Source organism: Littorina saxatilis, unplaced genomic scaffold (genome assembly GCF_037325665.1).
Source record: "Littorina saxatilis isolate snail1 unplaced genomic scaffold, US_GU_Lsax_2.0 scaffold_1080, whole genome shotgun sequence".
NCBI classification, from domain to species: Eukaryota; Metazoa; Mollusca; class Gastropoda; order Littorinimorpha; family Littorinidae; genus Littorina; species Littorina saxatilis.
Window position 1 is genome coordinate 17,501 of NW_027129588.1, and position 22,500 is coordinate 40,000.

Sequence of the window (22,500 nt, forward strand, 5' to 3'; positions counted from 1 at the left end):
ACGCTACACTGGAATTTACCAACAGAAATTAAAACAAGAGGTTGCGTGTGACGAAAGCACGACGCACTTGAGACAGCCCACACAAAAGTAGATCTGACACAAACCTGACCACACAGTTACGCCTATCCAAATGCGCGTTGCAAAATGTGCGTTTTGAATCTTCTTTTTTCTCTGGCGGTACTGACAATATCGTTATTGAAACAATCCCCGTGCACTAAGGGATTTATAGAGCAAATCTCGAAAATAATTATTGAACTCAGCGCTATGCGCTTCGTTCAATAATGAATTTTCTCGATTTGCTCTATAAATCCCTTAGTGCACTGGGATGTCTCAATAACTTAAAATATATGGACCCAACGGTCTTTTAAGTGCACAGACAAACAATTAGTAACAAGAACTTAGATCTTATCAAAAATGTTAGATCTTGATAAACATCTCAAGGTCTCAAAAAGACAAATGATAATATTATACAAGTGTTCAGAATTTAAACAGTCAACTATTTAACCACACCAAGGAAACAAAAACATTCATAAGAAAAGATATGTTCATAAGATCTCAGTTCTGGTATTTAATTATTTGTCTGTGCACTTAAAAGGACGTTGGGTCGATATATTTGTGATTGTAACGTATAGTTTTGTCAATAACAAACGTTCCAACAACTTTATTTATTTATTTATTAAGGAGATTTCTATAGCGCATAACTAAAAGCACTATGCGCTTACCTTTCTTGTTTTTACATTTAGTCAAGTTTTCACTGCCTTTTGCACAAGCGGCGGACTACGTTCAGTTTCATTCTGTGAGTTCCACAGCTTGACTAAATGTAGTAATTTCGCCTTACGCGACTTGTTTGATTCTCAAAAATAACAATGATGCTGTACGTTTCATCAGACATCTGGACGCCAACCAGATCCGTGAGGTGCCAGCCAACTGCTTCAAGAACCTGGTCAGTCTTCAGCAGCTGTGGCTGGACTACAACAATCTGACCAAGGTCCCCACGAGAGCCTTGTCCTTTCTGCCCAAGCTGGGAGCCTTGTGAGTGTTCTGTGTTTTAAAGTTGTGCTTGTTTTGGGGTTGAGGCTTGGGGTGGGTTGTGAGAGGGGTGAGGTGCGGATAAGTAGGAATAAGGGGGTTACCTGCTGTGGTTAGACTTCAGCATCTGATAGAAGTACCTTCAGGCGCGTGGTCTTCACTGCCCTGGCTTGGACCTACGTCACTTTTCTCTTTCTGTCTCTTTCTCTCCCCCCTCTCTCTTTCTCGATGTGTTTCACGCACGCTCTATTTGTATGTGTGTTCGTGAGTGTGTGCGTGCGTGTGTGTGGTGGGGTGTATGGGGGGAGGGAGAGGGAGTGCGGAAAAGTACCTGCTGTGGTAAGACCTCAATATCTGATGAAGGAGCGTAATCTTCACAGCCCTGGCTTGGACCTATGTCAGTGTTCTCTTTCTCTTGGATATACTTTATGTTTCTTGTTTCCGAGGTGGAGGGTAGGGGAGAGCAGGGAGAGCTGTGAATGTGACTGTTGACTTCTTACAACTGAATCGAATAATGATTGCACATTTTGTCGACAGGACACTGGCGTTGAACAACATAACAACGATTCCCAACTCTGCATTCAGAAACCTCAGCAACCTTGTCGTTTTGTGAGTATCTAACCATATGCATTCCAGTTCACCATATGGCTTTTTGACCAATCAGGACTGATTCTAGGTGACCCTCTGAATGTTATAACGTTCAGGCAGGGACTCTTTTTTTTATCACGCTAAACATTAACAAAACAAAGTTAAAATTTGAATTAAAAATATCAGCGTGACTTATTCTAAAGAATGGCACTTCAAATGTTGTCAGATAATACACTCGTTATCAAAATAATACCGAAACGCCAGTTGTGTCGGTGGGCGCTTTACAGAACGACAAGGCACCACCCACCCTCTGCGTTTGGAATGCCGATCCACTCACTTCATAATGTCATTATCGAAGTTCTGACGATTCAAGTGAAAATGCGTCTCTTACTTTACGTCAAATATATATGTACGTCATTTCCTTTCTCTCTGGCGTCGTTTCGAAATCTGTCGCTCTCGAGATATCGAAGCAACTAAAACGCATGTTTAACATGGTTTATCTTGTGCGATTGTTGTATGAACACATTTGACCTGTGAATATTCATCACGTCAGGTGAGTGTCTCTGATTGGCTGACCCAGGTCACGAGAATGCTTTGACTGACAGGCATAATCAGATAAGAGCGATCCAGTTCCCATTGCGGCTTTCCGTCAAGTTCGCGGGGTCGCTTCGAACTTTCTTTTGGTCGAAATAAACGGTAATAAAACCGTTCTTTCTAATATGCTGACTGTTAGCAAATGATGACAAACATGTCTCACCGACGATATCAGCATTCGTCTGACGGCTCATGCTTTATATTTTTTTTCTCGACATGTCTGTTATCATTTGTTATTACCAATTCAGTGCCCCATATGGCTTTTTGACCAATCAGGACGGATTCTAGGTGACCCTCTAAATGTTATAACGTTCAGGCGGGGACCCTTTTTGTTTATCAAGCTAAAAATGAACAAGACAAAGTAAAAATTTAAATCAGCAATATCAGTGTGATTTATTCCAAAGAATGACACTTCAAATGCTGTCAGATAATACTCTCTTTATCTAAAAAAAAAAAAATACTGAAAAGCGAGTTTTGTCGGTGGGTGCTTTACGGAACAGCGAGGCACCGCCCATCCTCTGAGTGTGCAATGCCGACCCGCTCACTTAAAATCTAAATTATCAAAGTTCGGAAAAATCAATTGAAATTGGGTCACTCGCTCTACGTCAAATGTATCTTTACGTCATTTCCCATCCGTCTGGAGTCGGTTCTAAATCTGTCGCTCTCTGTTCAACAAGAAAAAGCGAAGCAACCGAAACGCATGTTCAACATGGTTTGTTGTGTGTCAAACGCATTTGACCTGTGAATATTCATCACGTAAGGTGTGTTACTCTGATTGGCTGACCCAGGTCACGAGAATTCTTTGACTGACAGGCATAATCAGGTAGGAGCGCTCCAGTTCCCATTTAGTTTAGTGGCTAGAAGCGCTGACCAACAAGTGTTCAGATATTTTTCTAATTGTCGTTGCTAGATTGTAAAATTTGTGCTGAAAACGGTCAGCTATCGCACCATCAAGAAATCGGTTCCCTAGTACCCCTTTACGGCTCTGGAACCACCCCGGGTGGCAATATCGGGTCGCAACAAAGAGTGTTCCCCATAGCCGGAAAGAGCCTCAACCGTGAAAGATAGAAAGAAAGGTATTGAACAAAAAAGACGCACAACACCAATGTGAACCATTTGTGTTATCATACTTATATTAAAATATTGATGACCATGGAATAAATGGGTTATTTTTAGATTTCTGATAAAAAATCGCGAAAAACATGACAAATTGTCTTTTTTATAGCCTAAACTATGAAAGATTTAAAGACAAGTATTGAACACAAAAGATAGCAATGGATAATGGCAACAACATTTGCTCTCATTGTTGTACAAAATTGTTGATTGTTTTTTAATACTTTTCCGTTTTTGTGGATTTCACAAAGCATACCAATTAAACGGCAGTCCAGGTAACTCGTCCGAATTTTTGCGGCTAAGAGCCTCAACATTTGAAGATAGAAAGACTATCATTGAACAAAAACTATGGTAAACACTAATGGTAATAACTTTTGATCTCACACTGATATTGAAATATTGATGACCATGCAATTAATGGACTATTTTCAGATTTGTAGGTACAAAATCGCCCAAAACATGACAAATTGTCTTTTTTCTAGCCTAAACTATGAAAGATTTAAAGACAAGTATTGAATATAAAAGATTGAACGGGATAATAGGAACAACATGTGCACTCATTGTTGTACAAAATTGTTGATTGTTCTTGAATATTTTCCGTTTTTGTGGATTTCACAAAGCGTACCGATTAATCGGCAACCCGTGTCAATCATCCGAATTATTTCATGCTGCGCCAAAACGATTGAAAATGGATGGAATATTAGTGTTTGAAGACAAAAGGCGCACATTGTCATGTTAAGCATATCTTGTTACACCGTATACACATCAAAATCGTGATAGCTCTTGGTTTGAATGTTACAATGTTTGATTTTGTGCAAGTTACACACATTGATACTGACAAAATGTAATGATATTCCAGGACAATATATCCAGCGCGCTCTTTGGGTCCCCAAAACACTGTACATGGTGAGTCCCATTGTGGTGCCAAAGTAGAAAATAATTATATTCACTTTAGCGATAGTCCGCAGTAGACGACATCAAATGACACAGACTGTAATGATAACTCAAAACTCGTCATCGCTTTCAGCAAACGCGTCAAAGTCAACCTCCTCATCTTCTTCCTCGTCATCCTCTTCTTCGCAACCACCATCTGCCAGAAGATCGATCAGCGACACAGGTAGGATGGGCTTGAGGCACCACACGGGTTCCAGGACACCGTCTGCATTTTTCGTCCATCCCTGCCCCTGGTCGTAGGGTTTGGGCCTCTCCAGAATGCCTTCATGAGCACGCTTGTACAGGGCAACGCGGTGGTTTACTCGCTGAATGTGCGGCATCAGAGCAGATTGGCAGGGAGGCATCCGGGCTAGATCGACCTTACACTTGGACGTGAGTTTCTCGTAGTCTCCCACCATCTTGCGGAGTAGCTTTCCACGAACGACATCAACTGATTTCTCCCGACTGTAATTGTACATCAGGCACGTAAACTTTTCCAACTGCTTCACCACCCGAAGTTTGACATCCCAGTCGTCACCAAGCTGCCTGAATGCCGTGTGAAACTTGGGATTTTTCTCCAGTTTCTTAAGGGCCCCACCTTCACCTTTCCTTTGAATGCACTGGTGCAGTCCTCTCCGCTGTACACATAGAACCCAAGAAGAGTGGCACAGTAGTCATGCCCCAGGGACTCTGCAAGCTCAGAGAGGTTGATCAGTTGCCGATGTTTTCCTGATCCCGTATCCAGGTATACAGTCAACTTGATGGCTTCAGCGTGGTAGAGAAGAATGACAAAGATGTCCGTGTCCGGGGTTCTGACCACAGCGTTCTTGTATCCCAGCGCTGCGGCATGATGGAGGTACAGCACCACCCATCATGACTTTGTCCAAGTCCAATGGTTCGTCTAGTTGCTGTGACTTGACGAGAAGTAGAAACGCGAGGTCGCTTTGCACCTGGTACTGGAGGGCCTTTCCTTGTGGGGATGTGAGCGTGACCTTCTTGCTGCAAGCCTCCATTGTCTTAAGTTTCTGCCTCTTTATAGTGTCAAAGAAGCTTCCTGGCTCTCCACTTTGAAGGCGGGTGATGAAGTCAGTTTTGGCGACCATGCCTTTAGCTTCCGCCTGACGCAAGTCCTGTTCGACGTCCGTGCGGACAGGGGCACCAGACGCCAAGGAGTAGAGCCTATCTTTGTCTGAGATGGAAAACGGGTTCGTGAAGTTCTTGACAGCAGTGATGACTCTCTGAACAGCCTCCTCGCTTTTCTTGATTTCGGCCTTCTCCAGTTCGCGATGTCTCCCCACCTTTGGACAGTCTGGATCGTCGAGGAGGTTCACCATCTCCAAGGTCTTTTCATAGACTGGGATGTCAAACTTCGGGTGGTGAAGCAGTTGGAAGAGTTTACGTGCCTGATGTACAATTACAGTCGGGAGAAATCAGTTGATGTCGTTCGTGGAAAGCTACTCCGCAAGATGGTGGGAGACAACGAGAAACTCACGTCCAAGTGTAAGGTCGATCTAGCCCGCATGCCTCCCTGCCAATCTGCTCTGATGCCGCACATTCAGCGAGTAAACCACCGCGTTGCCCTGTACAAGCGTGCTCATGAAGGCATTCTGGAGAGGCCCAAACCCTACGACCAGGGGCAGGGATGGACGAAAAATGCAGACGGTGTCCTGGAACCCGTGTGGTGCCTCAAGCCCATCCTACCTGTGTCGCTGATCGATCTTCTGGCAGATGGTGGTTGTGAAGAAGAGGATGACGAGGAAGAATATGAGGAGGTTGACTTTGACGCGTTTGCTGAAAGCGATGACGAGTTTTGAGTTATCATTACAGTCTGTGTCATTTGATGTCGTCTACTGCGGACTATCGCTAAAGTGAATATAATTATTTTCTACTTTGGCACCACAATGGGACTCACCATGTACAGTGTTTTGGGGACCCAAAGAGCGCGCTGGATATATTGTCCTGGAATATCATTACATTTTGTCAGTATCAATGTGTGTAACTTGCACAAAATCAAACATTGTAACATTCAAACCAAGAGCTATCACGATTTTGATGTGTATACTATACGGTGTAACAAGATATGCTTAACATGACAATGTGCGCCTTTTGTCTTCAAACACTAATATTCCATCCATTTTCAATCGTTTTGGCGCAGCATGAAATAATTCGGATGATTGACACGGGTTGCCGATTAATCGGTACGCTTTGTGAAATCCACAAAAACAGAAAATATTCAAGAACAATCAACAATTTTGTACAACAATGAGTGCAAATGTTGTTGCTATTATCCCGTGCAATCTTTTATATTCAATTCTTGTCTTTAAATCTTTTATAGTTTAGGCTAGAAAAAAGACAATTTGTCATGTTTTGGGCGATTTTGTACCTACAAATCTGAAAATAGCCCATTAATTGCATGGTCATCAATATTTCAATATCAGTGTGAGATCAAAAGTTATTAACATTAGTGTTTACCATAGTTTTTGTTCAATGATAGTCTTTCTATCTTCAAATGTTGAGGCTCTTAGCCGCAAAAATTCGGACGAGTTACCTGGACTGCCGTTTAATGTGGTATGCTTTGTGAAATCCACAAAAACGAAAAAGTATTAAAAAACAATCAACAATTTTGTACAACAATGAGAGCAAATGTTGTTGCCATTATCCATTGCTATCTTTTGTGTTCAATACTTGTCTTTAAATCTTTCATAGTTTAGGCTATAAAAAAGACAATTTGTCATGTTTTTCGCGTATTTTTGTCAGAAATCTAAAAATAACCCATTTATTCCATGGTCATCAATATTTTAATATAAGTATGATAACACAAATGGTTTACATTGGTGTTGTGCGTCTTTTTTGTTCAATACCTTTCTTTCTATCTTTCACGGTTGAGGCTCTTTCCGGCTATGGGGAACACTCTCTGTTGCGACCCGATATTGCCACCCGGGGTGGTTCCAGAGCCTTAAAGGGGTACTAGGGAACCGATTTCTTGATGGTGCGATAGCTGACCGTTTTCAGCACATATTTTACTATCTAGAAACGACAATTAGAAAAATATCTGAACACTTGTTGGTCAGCGCTTCTAGCAACCGTACTAATTGCGGCTGTTCTGTCTAATTCGCGGGGTCGCTTCGAAATTTCTTTTGGTCGAATTAAACGGTAATAAAACCGTTATTTCTAATATGCTGACTGTTAGCAAATGATAACATGCTTGATATCTTTTTTCTCGACATGTCTGTTATCATTTGCTAACAGTCAGCATATTAGAAATAACTCATACTATAACAGTCAGCATATGAGAAATAACTTATACTAACAGTCAGCATATTAGAAATAACTCACACTAACAGTCAGCATATGAGAAATAACTCATACTAACAGTCAGCATATGAGAAATAACTCATACTAACAGTCAGCATATTAGAAATAACTCATACTAACAGTCAGCATATTAGAAATAACTCATACAAACAGTCAGCATATTAGAAATAACTCATACTAACAGTCAGCATATGAGAAATAACTTATACTGTTATCCCTCCTTGTGATGTTAGTGTATTTAGAAATGGTATTCCATGTTTGCCTTTGTTTGCGTTTTGAATCAAAGAACACAAAAGGTGAGTTATTCGAACGTTTATTTTTAGACAAAAAAGGACACTTACAAGTACGTACATAGACCCAATGCTGTTTTTTTGTGGACAAACAAACAAATAACTATGTCATCATGTGTACGATTTTTCATTCATAACGAGCTGGTCAACGAAGGCCAATGTTGGTAGGTAACTAATCGCCGGTTTACATGGGTGCCTGAAGAAGATTACAAACAGATAACCAATTAGCAAACCTACAATTTTGAATGACAAAATAAATACACTTAGGATAATCAAAGGCTAAGCCTCCGGCCTCGATCGATACAGATGAAACAGAAGACGATATGCTCCCCTCGGACTGAAAAAAAACCTGGCCTTTCAACAATCAACCATATATATTAAAATGTTTTCGTTTTGCGTGTTTTTTTAATTGTTGCGTGGCTCGGAACTTCCGAAACGATAGAGTTGTCTCCGATTACCTTACATTTTCCAAACTCTGGTCCATCATGTCACAAACTTTTTTGTCGTCCAAAGTGTGGGAGGCATTACATAGATCAAGTTGTAATCTAAAAGTTTAAATTACTCTCGGGTGCTCAGTGTATGTGCTTCTTGATTCTAATGAAACACCAGCTGAAATATGAGCGAGTGTCTGTGCACAATTTTTGATTAAATTGTTGCCAATGCATATCAATTCAGGTTTCCTCGTATTGTATTTCGACACAACGATTGAAAAATTACCTTTGTCCTCATAATTTATGAGTAATTCGATATTCGCTTTCAATTCACATGACATGCCATTTCTTGTTCACCTCGAGCCATGTATTTTTCTCTACAGAGTTCTGCATGACAACAAGATTAGCGACATTGGAGACTATGCCTTCCTCGGGTTGAAGTCGCTTCGTATTCTGTGAGTCCAATACCCCATTGAGAGAGAGAGAGAGAGAGAGAGAGAGAGAGAGAGAGAGAGAGAGAGAGAGAGAGAGAGAGAGAGAGAGAGAGAGAGAGAGAGAGAGAGAGTGAGAGAGAGAGAGAGTGAGAGAGAGTGAGAGAGCGAGAGAGAGAGAGAGAGAGTTAGAGAGAGAGGAGAGAGAGAGAGAGAGAAAGAAAGGGGTGGTGTGTGTGTGTATGAGAGAGAGTGAGAGAGCGAGCAAGGGATGGTGTGTGTGGGTATATGTGTGTGTGTAGGTGTGTGTGTGCGTGTGTGTGTGTGTGTGTGTGTGTGTGTGTGTGTGTGTGTGTGTGTGTGTGCCTGCGTGTGTGTATGTGTGTGTGTGTGTGTGTGTGTGTGTGTGTGTGTGTGTGTGTACTTACTTGAGTGCGTACGTGAGTGCGTGCTTGCTTGCGTGCGTTTGTTGCGTGCATGTGTTCTTGCATGCAAGCATGTGAACGGTACGGTTCGTGATCACTTCCATCGGTATTGTAGTCTGTTCCTTTTTTTGTTTTTTGTCTATGTCTTTGAATGGCAGAATGAACTCCTTCAGTGGAACAACTGACAAAGATGTTGTAACTGTGAGATAATGAGCCTTCCCGGTAAAACAAAAATATTCGCTGGTGTTCAAAGCTCATTTTGGAACAAACCCGATAAAAAGTGTAATACGCTATTGTTCTGCTTTTATCGTGCAATGATTTTGCTTTGACGTAATTGGAGAAAAAGTGTTTAGCTTTCTCAAAGATGTTCTCGTATTACAATTAAAGAGTGAGATTAAATCCTCTCTTATCCTCTCTCTCTCTCTCTCTCTCTCTCTCTCTCTCTCTCTCTCTCTCTCTCTCTCTCTCTCTCTCTCTCTCTCTCTCTCTCTCTCTCTCTCTCTCTCTCTCTCTCTCTCTCTCTCTCTCTCTCTCTCTCTCTCTCTCTCTCTCTCTCTCTCCTCCGACCTCCTTTTGTTGGTTTACTTTTTAACTTTTCAATTTTTAATTTTTTAATTATATAATTGTGTGTCTATGCGTCCCAAGGACAGATTGTAAGAAAAGGCGTAGCCTTAAATCTTAATCCTTGTTAGATAAAGTTCAATTCAATTCAATTCAATTCAATTCAATTCTCTCTCTCTCTCTCTCTCTCTCTCTCTCTCTCTCTCTCTCTCTCTCTCTCTCTCTCTCTCTCTCTCTCTCTCTCTCTCTCTCTCTCTCTCTCTCTCTCTCTCTCTCTCTCTCTCTCTCTCTCTCTCTCTCTCACTCACTATTTCTATCCTGTCTTATTTCATTGTGTTATGGTGCGTATTTTGCAGCGAACTGAACAAGAACAGACTGAAGCACATGCCAACATCTTTGTCGCATTTGGAATCCTTGGTAGAATTGTAAGTTGTCACTCTGTCTCTATCGCTCTTTGTCATTCTTACGCTGCCTGTTTGAGTCTGTGTCTGTCTGTCTGTCTGTCTGTCTGTCTGTCTGTCTGTATGTATGTATGTCTGTCTGTCTCTCTGTCTGTCTCTCTGGGGAAAACTACCAGCACAGATAGTTTTAAGAGCAGATATTTTGTCTTATTCAATGAAGTCAAAATAAATGATATTTGTCTTAAATGGTATTCATTTTTACATTTAGTCAAGTTTTGACTAAATGTTTTAACGTAGAGGGGGGAATCGAGACGAGGGTTGTGGTGTATGTGTGTGTCTGTGTGTGTCTGTCTGTCTGTCTGTCTGTCTGTCTGTCTGTCTGTCTGTCTGTCTGTCTGTAGAGCGATTCAGACTAAACTACTGGGCCGATCTTTATGAAATTTTACATGAGAGTTCCTGGGAATGATATCCCCGGACATTTTTTTTCTTTTTTTTCGATAAATACCTTTGATGACGTCATATCCGGCTTTTTGTAAAAGTTGAGGCGGCACTGTCACACCCTCATTTTTCAATCAAATTGATTGAAATTTTGGCCCAGCAATCTTCGACGAAGGCCGGACTTCGGTATTGCATTTCAGCTTGGTGGCTTAAAAATCAATCAATGACTTTGGTCATTAAAAATCTGAAAATTGTAAAAAAAACTAAATATTTTTAAAACGATCCAAATTTACGTTTATCTTATTTGTCATCATTTTCTGATTCCAAAAACATATAAATATGTTATATTTGGATTAAAAACAAGCTCTGAAAATTAAAAATATAAAAATTATTATTAAAATAAAATATCCGAAATCGATTTAAAAACAATTTCATCTTATTCCTTGTGGGTTCCTGATTCCAAAAACATATAGATGTGATATGTTTGGATTAAAAACACGCTCAGAAAGTTAAAAAGAATAGAGATAAAGAAAAGCGTGCTATCCTTCTCAGCGCAACTACTACCCCGCTCTTCTTGTCAATTTCACTGCCTGTGCATCGAGCGGTGGACTGACGATGCTACGAGTATACGCTCTTGCTGTAAAAATGCAGTGAGTTCAGTTTCATTCTGTTAGTTCGACAGCTTGACTAAATGTTGTAATTTCGCCTTACGCGACTTGTTTTTATTTAACATGCCCCTCCCCTCTTTATTGATATAATGTACACAGACCCTTTTTAGATGAAGGGACTTAAAACCAACAACCATTTAGATGTGTGATGATCTTTGCAATGTCTTGCTTGTTTGATTGCTTTTCTTTAAAATGCAATGTATGGCTTAGAGCATGGTATTGAGTCAGTGCAAGCTGCTCTATACCACTAAATTCACTCCAATTACCTCGCAACTATGCAATGCATTTTGTGTACAAATGTATAATGTGTTCTCACTCTAGTTATCTGTTAAAATGTAGAATTTTTATTTTTCTCTTTTTTATTACATTTAGTCAAGTTTTGACTAAATGTTTTAACATAGAGGGGGGAATCGAGACGAGGGTCGTGGTGTATGTGTGTCGGTCTGTCTGTCTGTCTGTCTGTGTGTGTGTGTAGAGCGATTCAGACTAAACTACTGGACCGATCTTTATGAAATTTGACATGAGAGTTTCTGGGTATGATATCCTCAGACAGTTTTTTTAATTTTTTGGATAAATGTCTTTGATGACGTCATATCCGGCTTTTCGTGAAAGTTGAGGCGGCACTGTCACGCTCTCATTTTTCAACCAAATTGGTTGAAATTTTGGTCAAGTAATCTCCGACAAAGCCCGGACTTTGGTATTGCATTTCAGCTTGGTGGCTTAAACATTAATTAATGACTTTGGTCATTAAAAATCTGAAAATTGTAAAAAAAAACATTTTTATAAAACGATCCAAATTTACGTTCATCTTATTCTCCATCATTTTCTGATTCCAAAAACATATAAATATGTTATATTTGGATTAAAAACAGGCTCTGAAAATTAAAAATATAAAAATTATGATCAAAATTAAATTTTCGAAATCAATTTAAAAACACTTTCATCTTATTCCTTGTCGGTTCCTGATTCCAAAAACATATAGATATGATATGTTTGGATTGAAAACACGCTCAGAAAGTTAAAACGAAGAGAGGTACAGAAAAGCGTGCTATCCTTCTCAGCGCAACTACTACCCCGCTCTTCTTGTCAATTTCACTGCCTTTGCCATGAGCGGTGGACTGACGATGCTACGAGTATACGGTCTTGCTGCGTTGCATTGCGTTCAGTTTCATTCTGTGAGTTCGACAGCTACTTGACTAAATGTTGTATTTTCGCCTTACGCGACTTGCTTCATTTTTAGTTAGTCCCTCTTTAGGGCGAGGGCTGGATGTAAAAAAGCATACCACTGCTTACTCTATTACCCTCGTTTAATAAAGAATTGTCATTGTCATTGTCTGTCTGTCTGTCTGTCTGTCTCTGTCTCTCTCTCTCTCTCTCTCTCTCTCTCTCTCTCTCTCTCTCTCTCTCTCTCTCTCTCTCTCTCGGGGGGTCAAGGTCGACCACGAATGGCGCAGGAGGGAAAAATTTTCACAGTGCAGACAAGATGGATATTTTTCAAGTTCAAAGTGGCTATATCAAAGTTTGAGTCTCCAGAACTATACAAGTGAAAGTCTAAAGTGATTGTGTGCAGAAATCTACTGAAAATGATCGAGGTAGGACTTTGGAGGGCCAGTATTGGTCGTTTTCATCTGGCTTGTGTGGCAAAACATTTCTTGAACCGGCTTTGTGCTCAGCCCGTGTATGGTGACAGTTCTGAAATCAGTGTCAGCGACGTGTGCATTACTTGGGGATACCTTGTTTTTCTTGCGAACATCGTGTGCTGCTTCAAAGATGTTGCGGAAAGTGCTTTTAGTGCGCCATTCCCACCCCTGGGAACTGTGACTTATAATTCGTCAACAGTGACTGGCCATTTGTCAGTGCCAAGTGATGACCTTGTACACCTGTCACCTATGGCGGTGACCTTTCCGCACGTGCAGCACGCGCCATCTTTGTGCCTGGCAGTGATTGCCTTCGCGATACGACGCTTGAGACTGAGCAATGACGTAGAGGAAAACCCTGGGCCTACTGTCAGTGGCAGTAGCGAAAGTAGTGGTGGTGGTGCGGAGTCAACTGCAGTGGCAGATAGCATCAAACACTTAGAGCAGTCGTTGCAGCAGAAGCTGGATGTCGTTCTGGCAACCATGCAAACACAGGCGGACTTTCTCAAACGACAAGAAGACATGCTTAGAAAACAAGAGACATTGATGAAGAAATTTGGGGATGAGCAAGAGACAATGAAAAAGTCCCTCAAGAAGAACGAACAGTCGATCTCCAACCTCTCCTCACAACAAGACGATCTGTATCGTGTGGTGACTAGCCTCGAGGCAGAGGTTGACAGGCTGGAGGGGTTTTCCCGTCGCAACAACGTCAAGTTTTTCGGAATACCAGAAGAAGTTGGCGACACCGATGCTGACTGTGTTGTTGCAGTGAAAAACGTTCTTGACACCTACATTCCTCAGAAGCAGTGGGAGCCTGACGTCATCGAGCGAGCGCATCGCCTCGGCAAACCCAACCCCAAGAATCCCAACCCCCGCCCTATCATTGCCAAGTTCCAACGTTGGGGCGATGCGATGCGTCTCATGAAAGACCGTGAGGCACGAAGCGACATGGAGCACGACAACCTGAGAGCGGCCCAAGATCTCACCAGACGGCAGACCCAGAAGCTGAAACAGCTGAGGGAGGAGGGGAAGACGGCCTACTACACAAACGGCAAGCTACGCTTCCATGACAACCCCAGAAACAACGATGATCGCCGTGCTGACAACCGCCGGCCGGGTGGCCCCGGTTTGTTGACAAACACCGACTCGGAGACGCCCCCTGATCACGAGCAGCGTCAACCAATCAGCGAAGTAGAAATAGAGCGTGACGTCAGTGACACTCAGGGTCACAGCCGTGACACTGAAGAAAATTCCGGTCGGAATTCCGGGCAGAGTGACGCCAGAGATAAGCGTGTGACCCGCTCAGCCAATCGGCAGGGCCACAAAGACATGACATTGGGTGGCGATAGTGGAGGTGGTGGGTACTCGGCCTACATTCGCAACGTGCGTGGAACTCCCACCCGTGCAGGAAACAGCGAATAGGGGCGTGGCCAAGGCTATGACAATGCAAACAAACAAGACACACAAGCACATGACAAAAACACACCTGATGTAAATAATGTTGCAACAGCAAATAAGGACAAATTGAATACTTCTTTTTCATTTCTTTGTTGGAATATAAATGGGTTGATTGCCAAGCTAACTGACCCTGATTTTGTTGATTACATAACTTCTTTTGATGTTTGCTTTTTGTCTGAAACCTTTACTTTGCCAAGCTTTGACTTCAGTACCTATTTTAGTGATTTCATTGTTCTTCATTCACCAGGTGTGAAACTGACCAAGATGGGCCATGTTTCTGGTGGAACTGTTATGTTGATTCGTAAATGTCTGTCGGATTTTGTTGAGACTATTGATACCAAGAGTGAAAATGTTTTGTGCGTAAAACTTTCAAAAGAATTGTTTGGTTGTGAGAAAGACATGATGTTTATTGGTCTGTATAATCATCCAGTGGGCAGTGTGTACTATGATAAAAAAGATTATGATTGTACTCTAGAAATGCTAGAACAGTTTATTTTGTCTTTAATGGAAGCTGGCAGGGATGTGTACTATTTACTTGGAGGTGATTTGAACGCCCGAATAGGGGATTGGTGTCTTGAATGTGTTGATGAAGAAGATGATGATGAGGATGGTAATGTTTTTGAAAGAAAATCACAAGATGTTTTGACAAATAACTTTGGTAAAATACTGATTCAGTTTTGCTGCATGTTTCACCTTGTACCTCTGCATGGATTAGTACAACCAGGTTTCGATGATAAATTCACTTTTGTGTCTGAAAGAGGAAATAGTACTATTGATCACTTTTTGTCTTCAGTTGATTTTGTTGAATATGTAAATATGTTTTCTGTTGTCAACCGCATTGAGTCTCATCATATGCCTGTTCGGCTAGATGTGTGTGCTGCCCTAAAAATTGACGCTGATGTAGACAGTGAGAATAAGACTAGTTCAGAGAAACTGACTTGGGATTCCTCCAAAGCTGGTGTATTTTTAGATTTTCTTTCTTCACGTGAAGGTCAAACTGCCATCGATGACGCTGCTGCATGTATTGATGATAACTCTGACGCTGCCTTGACAATGTTTGTAAACACGCTTTTAGAAGCGGGTCGGTGCATGCGACGCACAGTGTTTTTTGGAGGCCGTCAGCGTCGTACGAGCCGATGGTTTGACACAGAGTGTAGGGAGGGAAAACGTGAAGTTAATAGATTACTTAGTCGGTACTCTCGCACTAGAAAGGTTGAGGATAAACTACAGTATTTGCAAAAAAGATCTGAATATCAAAATATGATAAAAGAGAAAAAGAAAGCACATAGAAAATCAGTACAAGATTCTTTACTAGAAAACAGAAAAAATCCTTCCATGTTCTGGTCAACGGTAAAGCGGTCTCGCCCAAGGGAGAGAAACCGTGCTACTATAAATATCGATGTCTGGAAAGATCACTTTGAAAACATTTTGGGACAGCACACAGCTTCAACGCCTGAACAAAACGAAAATGTAATAAATGAAGAAAGTGAGGAAGATGTACATATTTATGAATTGGATGAACAAATTTCGTTAGCTGAGGTAAAACAAGCCATTCGAAAATTAAAAGCAGGGAAAGCTTCTGGTATTGATGAAATACCAGCAGAATTTCTAAAAGCAGCTGTTTTGTCCTGCTGTGGAAAACGAAATACATTTTCTGCTACATTGCCCAAAATACCAGGATCTACGTGTAAAATATATTTTGAAATATTTCACTGACAATGTACATGTACCACCCTTGATTTTTCTGCTACAAAATGAGAGTATATACATTAATAGAGCTGTAGCCATGTATTGTTATTATGCCATGAAAACACGTGATGAAGAAATTTCAAACAGGCAATTGTTGCTATGACTGATACTTTGAGACAAAATTTGTAAATTTTCGTGCCACGATATATATTTCTCTTGTTTCTGTACAACCATGACATTTTGTTGTGGATTGTTATTCCTATTTTTTCCTGTGTCTTTTGTAAACCCCCATGCGTATATGCCGGTGGCCTCGCATTAAATTTCCTGAGTTCCTGAGTTCTCTCTCTCTCTCTCTCTCTTTTGTTTACAATTATTCTCTGTATATGTTCCAAGGACAGGTTGGAAAATTAGGCTAAGCCTAAAACCTTTATCCTTATGTAATAAAGTTCTGAGTTCTGAGTTCTCTCTGTCTCTCTGTCTCTGTGTGTGTGTGTCTCTCTCTCTCTCTCTCTCTCTCTCTCTCTCTCTCTCTCTCTCTCTCTCTCTCTCTCTCTCTCTCTCTCTCTCTCCCTCTCTCTCTCTCTCTCCCTCTATATAAGAGCTTGTTGCCAGGAAATTAATGAGAACGACATAATAACTCTTCCCGACAACAGCTACAGCCGGAACCGGAAGTTGACGTTGATACAGTTACACAAGCGTTTGCAAATTTATTACTCACTAATATCGGTCTATTAACAATATGTTGCCAGGGACCTCGATGAGAACGACATAGAAACTCTTCCCGACAACAGCTTCAGTCGGAACCGGAAGTTGACGTTGATACAGTTACACAAGAACCCAATCCGCTCCATCGGTACCAGAGCGTTCTCGCATCTTCCTTCTCTGGAGAAAATGTCAGTATTTGTTGAGTTGAGTTGAGTTGAGTTTTGGTTTGGTTTGGTTTGGTTGAGTTTAGTTTAGTTTAGTTTAGTTTGGTTTGGTTTGGTTTGGTTTGGTTTGGTTTGATTTGGTTTGGTTTAGTATTGTGTAATTTGATTCTCTGTCTCTGTCTCTGGCTCTGTCAGTCTTTCTATGACACCGTTTTGTCTCTGTCTCTGTCTGTCTCTGTCTCTCTCTTATTCTCTATCTATTTCTCCTGACCTCTTTCACTCCTTCTCTCCAATTTATCTATCTAGACATCTGTCTATATGTGTCTGAGGGTTTGTCCCGCGGTCTTTCGGCTGTATAATTTTACCCTTTTGAGTTTGTGTTGGCTTTTGACATGTTGGTTTCTAATTTCCCCTCAACCCTTTTGATGTGTGTTGACAGTGTGCTCTCTGATGTGACCAACATGATTTACTTTCCTGTCCCTCTTCCCCTTCTGACTGTGTGTTGACAGTGTGTTGACAGTGTGCTCTCTGATGTGACCAACATGATTTACTTTCCTGTCCCTCTTCCCCTTCTGACTGTGTGTTGACAGTGTGCTCTCTGATGTGACCAACAGGATTTACTTTCCTGTCCCTCTTCCCCTTCTGACAGTGTGTTGACAGTGTGTTGACAGTGTGCTCTCTGATGTGACCAACATGATTTACTTTCCTGTCCCTCTTCCCCTTCTGACAGTGTGTTGACAGTGTGCTCTCTGATGTGACCAACATGATTTACTTTCCTGTCCCTCTTCCCCTTCTGACTGTGTGTTGACAGTGTGTTGACAGTGTGCTCTCTGATGTGACCAACATGATTTACTTCCCTGTCCCTCTTCCCCTTCTGACAGTGTGTTGACAGTGTGCTCTCTGATGTGACCAACATGATTTACTTTCCTGTCCCTCTTCCCCTTCTGACAGTGTGTTGACAGTGTGCTCTCTGATGTGACCAACATGATTTACTTCACTGTCCCTCTTCCCCTTCTGACAGTGTGTTGACAGTGTGCTCTCTGATGTGACCAACAGGATTTACTTTCCTGTCCCTCTTCCCCTTCTGACAGTGTGTTGACAGTGTGCTCTCTGATGTGACCAACATGATTTACTTCCCTGTCCCTCTTCCCCTATGACAGTGTGTTGACAGTGTGCTCTCTGATGTGACCAACATGATTTACTTTCCTGTCCCTCTTCCCCTTCTGACTGTGTGTTGACAGTGTGTTGACAGTGTGCTCTCTGATGTGACCAACATGATTTACTTCCCTGTCCCTCTTCCCCTATGACAGTGTGTTGACAGTGTGCTCTCTGATGTGACCAACATGATTTACTTTCCTGTCCCTCTTCCCCTTCTGACAGTGTGTTGACAGTGTGTTGACAGTGTGCTCTCTGATGTGACCAACATGATTTACTTTCCTGTCCCTCTTCCCCTTCTGACTGTGTGTTGACAGTGTGTTGACAGTGTGCTCTCTGATGTGACCAACATGATTTACTTTCCTGTCCCTCTTCCCCTATGACAGTGTGTTGACAGTGTGCTCTCTGATGTGACCAACATGATTTACTTCCCTGTCCCTCTTCCCCTATGACAGTGTGTTGACAGTGTGCTCTCTGATGTGACCAACATGATTTACTTTCCTGTCCCTCTTCCCCTTCTGACTGTGTGTTGACAGTGTGCTCTCTGATGTGACCAACATGATTTACTTCCCTGTCCCTCTTCCCCTTCTGACAGTGTGTTGACAGTGTGCTCTCTGATGTGACCAACATGATTTACTTCCCTGTCCCTCTTCCCCTTCTGACTGTGTGTTGACAGTGTGCTCTCTGATGTGACCAACATGATTTACTTCCCTGTCCCTCTTCCCCTATGACAGTGTGTTGACAGTGTGCTCTCTGATGTGACCAACATGATTTACTTCCCTGTCCCTCTTCCCCTATGACAGTGTGTTGACAGTGTGCTCTCTGATGTGACCAACATGATTTACTTTCCTGTCCCTCTTCCCCTATGACAGTGTGTTGACAGTGTGCTCTCTGATGTGACCAACAGGATTTACTTTCCTGTCCCTCTTCCCCTTCTGACTGTGTGTTGACAGTGTGCTCTCTGATGTGACCATGTTGGTCACATCAGAGAGCACACTGTCAACACAGAAAGAAATGTATGTAATCACTTTGCACTTGTAATGTTTTATTATTTTTTTTATTATTATTATCATTATTATTATTATTATTAATTATTACTATTAATTATTATTATTGTTGAATTGTTTCTTGTATTGTTTCTTGTATTGTTTTTGCTCTCCCTCACCCCTCAACTCCCTTTTCTGTACATAGTCTGATTTCTTTTTGTTTTAGTTCCTTTTATTTTGTGTTGAATGAAATGTGTTTTTATTGTGTTTTTATATTTAGTCAAGTTTTGACTAAATATTTTAACATCGAGGGGGAATCGAAACGAGGGTCGTGGTGTATGTGCGTGTGTGCGTGTGTGTGTGTGTCTGTGTGTGTGTCTGTGTGTGTGTGTGTGTGTGTAGAGCGATTCAGACTAAACTACTGGACCGATCTTTATGAAATTTGACATGAGAGTTCCTGGGTATGAAATCTCGGAACGTTTTTTTCATTTTTTTGATAAATGTCTTTGATGACGTCATATCCGGCTTTTCGTGAAAGTTGAGGCGGCACTGTCACGCCCTCATTTTTCAACCAAATTGGTTGAAATTTTGGTCAAGTAATCTTCGACGAAGCCCGGGGTTCGGTATTGCATTTCAGCTTGGTGGCTTAAAAATTAATTAATGACTTTGGTCATTAAAAATCTGAAAATTGTAAAAAAAAATAAAAATTTATAAAACGATCCAAATTTACGTTTATCTTATTCTCCATCATTTGCTGATTCCAAAAACATATAAATATGTTATATTCGGATTAAAAACAAGCTCTGAAAATTAAATATATAAAAATTATTATCAAAATTTTTTTTTCGAAATCGTTTTAAAAACACTTTCATCTTATTCCTTGTCGGTTCCTGATTCCAAAAACATATAGATATGATATGTTTGGATTAAAAACACGCTCAGAAAGTTAAAACGAAGAGAGGTACAGAAAAGCGTGCTATGCAGCATAGCGTAACCACTACCCCGCTCTTCTTGTCAATTTCACTGCCTATGCCGTGAGCGGTGGACCACGAGTATACGGTCTTGCTGCGTTGCATTGCGTTCAGTTTCATTCTGTGAGTTCGACAGCTACTTGACTAAATATTGTATTTTCGCCTTACGCGACTTGTTTAATTTTCCATGTACCCTCACGGGGTTTTTATTGGAATAAAATAAAACTTGAAACTTGAACCAACATGATTTACTTCCCTGTCCCTCTTCCCCTATGACAGTGTGTTGACAGTGTGCTCTCTGATGTGACCAACATGATTTACTTTCCTGTCCCTCTTCCCCTTCTGACAGTGTGTTGACAGTGTGTTGACAGTGTGCTCTCTGATGTGACCAACAGGATTTACTTTCCTGTCCCTCTTCCCCTATGACAGTGTGTTTGCTTTTGACAGCGTACAACATGTTCTCTTCAACCCTGTTGACAGCGACCAACATTGTTGCCGTCTTATGTTCCTCCAACTCTTTTGATGTGTTGACAGTGTGTTGACAGTGTGTTGACTGTGTGTTGACTGTGTGTTGACAGTGTGCTGTCCGAGGTGACCAACATGTTCTCCTTCCCGGACCTAAACGGCACGTTCAACCTGACCCAGATACGTCTGGACCGGGCCTCCATCAAAGTGGTTCCCCCCGGAATCTGTCACCACCGACCCTGGCTCAAGTCATTGTGAGTTGCACGTGCTCGCGTGCTTTTCTTACGGGGAAGGGGAGGGTGGAGGGGAGGCTGTGTTTGGGAGAGGTAGGTTCCCATCTTTGTGTTTGTCGAGGGGGGGGGGGGGAGGGGGGTCCTATCATGCGGAATGGGTGTTCACAAAGAGAGAGGGGGACGTCATTTGCAATGAAAAAAAGGGGTGTTAGTCAGCGAGGGGGGGGGGGGGGGGAATAGAAAGAGATAGATAGAGAGAGAGACAGTTTGAGAGAAAGAGAGAGATGGAGAGAGAGAGAGATTGAGAGAGAGGCAGTTTGGTAGAAAGAGAGAGAGAGAAAGAGAGAGGGAGAGAAAGGGAGAGAAAGAGATAGAAAGAGGGAACGATAGAGAGAGAGAGAGAGAGAGAGAGAGAGAGAGAGAGAGAGAGAGAGAGAGAGAGAGAGAGAGATGGAGATGGAGAGAGAGAGAGACAATTTGAGAGAAAGAGAGAGATAGAGAAAGAGAGAGATGGAGAGAGAGAGACAGTTTGAGAGTAAGAGAGAGAGAGTGAGAAAGAGAGAGAGAGAAAGAGAGAGAGTGAGAAATAAAGAGAAAGAAGGAGAGAAAGAGATCGAAAGAGAGAAAGATAGAGGGAGAGAGAGAGATAGAGATAGATACTGAAACTGAAACTGAAACTGAAACTGAACTTTATTACCAAAGGATAGAGGTTTTAGGCAAAGCCTAATCTTACAACCTGTCCCTTATACAAACACTTAATACAGACGCACATAATATAGATAGTAAAATTGACAAGGTTATTGTTACTTACAGACGTATATAATGTAAATAGTAATAAGAAAAGGGTTATGGTTTTGTATACACATTCAAAAATGGGAAAAACATGTAATGTGGAAATTGCAGCATTGTTGCAATAATGCATTGCATATAAACATCCAAAACAACTAATAACAAAAGGAAAAAAACAAATGTGGGGAGGAATTGTCCCAATCATTCGCATGTATATCATTATCAATACTTACACATAAAGAACAAATCAAAATACAAACATAACTTGACTAAATGTAAAAAGCACTAAAAAATCAGACATGAAAAGTGTTCTATTTACCCATTAAGCGGGAATGAAACTGGCGCCTAAACGTTTTCACAGAAGAGGCATTTCGGAGGGGTAGGGGTATGGAATTCCATAGAGATGCTCCTGAGAAGGCTAAACTTGACTTATACAAGTCTAGACGAGGGATGGGGGGAATCAGGTTCTGGGACCCATATCTTTTTGTGGCATGTCTGAAATGTGATTTTAAATATCCAGGAACATTATTGTTAATTACTTTGTACATAAAGACAGCCTTGTTTAGCGTCAACTGATCTTTCAAGGGAAGGAAATTAAGGAGCTTTAATTTATCATCTGTTGGCTTATTTGACTCATGCAGAATTAGTTTTGCAGCACGGCGATGAAGAGAATTGAGTCGTTTGAGATGAACATCACTGCAGTTATCCCAAAGTGTTGAAGCAAAGTTGATATGGGGCATTATGTGAGCGTAATAAAACAACTTGAGTGCTTCCACATCGGCATAATGTCTTAATTTAGACAATAAGTACAAATTTTTAGATACTAATTTGCAAATTTTACTCAAGTGAGTTTGCCATTTCAATTCTTGATCAACGGTAACCCCTAATAATTTATGCTCTTTAACTTGTTGCACTTGAGTTGAATCAATTGACAGTTGAAGTTGTAAGGGTTTTAATTGGTGTTTTTGTCTAGTTGTAATCACCATACTTTTCGTCTTAACAGGGTGAATAACCATTGCATTAGTGGTGCA

The 22,500-nt window shown here is 41.3% G+C and overlaps 2 protein-coding genes across 2 annotated transcripts in view; both read left to right on the plus strand.

Annotated features, from left to right (window-relative positions):
• The window catches only part of LOC138957818 (leucine-rich repeat-containing G-protein coupled receptor 5A-like), a gene marked incomplete at its 5' end in the record, with an annotated part of 6,340 nt that extends 5,304 nt beyond the window's left edge, over positions 1-1,036 (plus strand). The window contains one exon of the mRNA XM_070328872.1: positions 889-1,036. Coding sequence (XP_070184973.1) covers positions 889-1,036 — 148 coding nt within the window. The remainder of the gene's footprint in view (positions 1-888) is intronic.
• Positions 1,037-8,632: 7,596 nt separating this feature from the next.
• Positions 8,633-20,701, plus strand: LOC138957819 (leucine-rich repeat-containing G-protein coupled receptor 5-like; the record flags this gene model as incomplete). The annotated part of the gene is made up of 4 exons (XM_070328873.1): positions 8,633-8,748; positions 10,067-10,135; positions 16,751-16,894; positions 20,561-20,701. Coding segments are annotated over exons 1-4 (470 nt in total), but the record flags the coding sequence as incomplete, so codon positions are not given.
• Between the last annotated feature and the right edge of the window lie 1,799 nt (positions 20,702-22,500).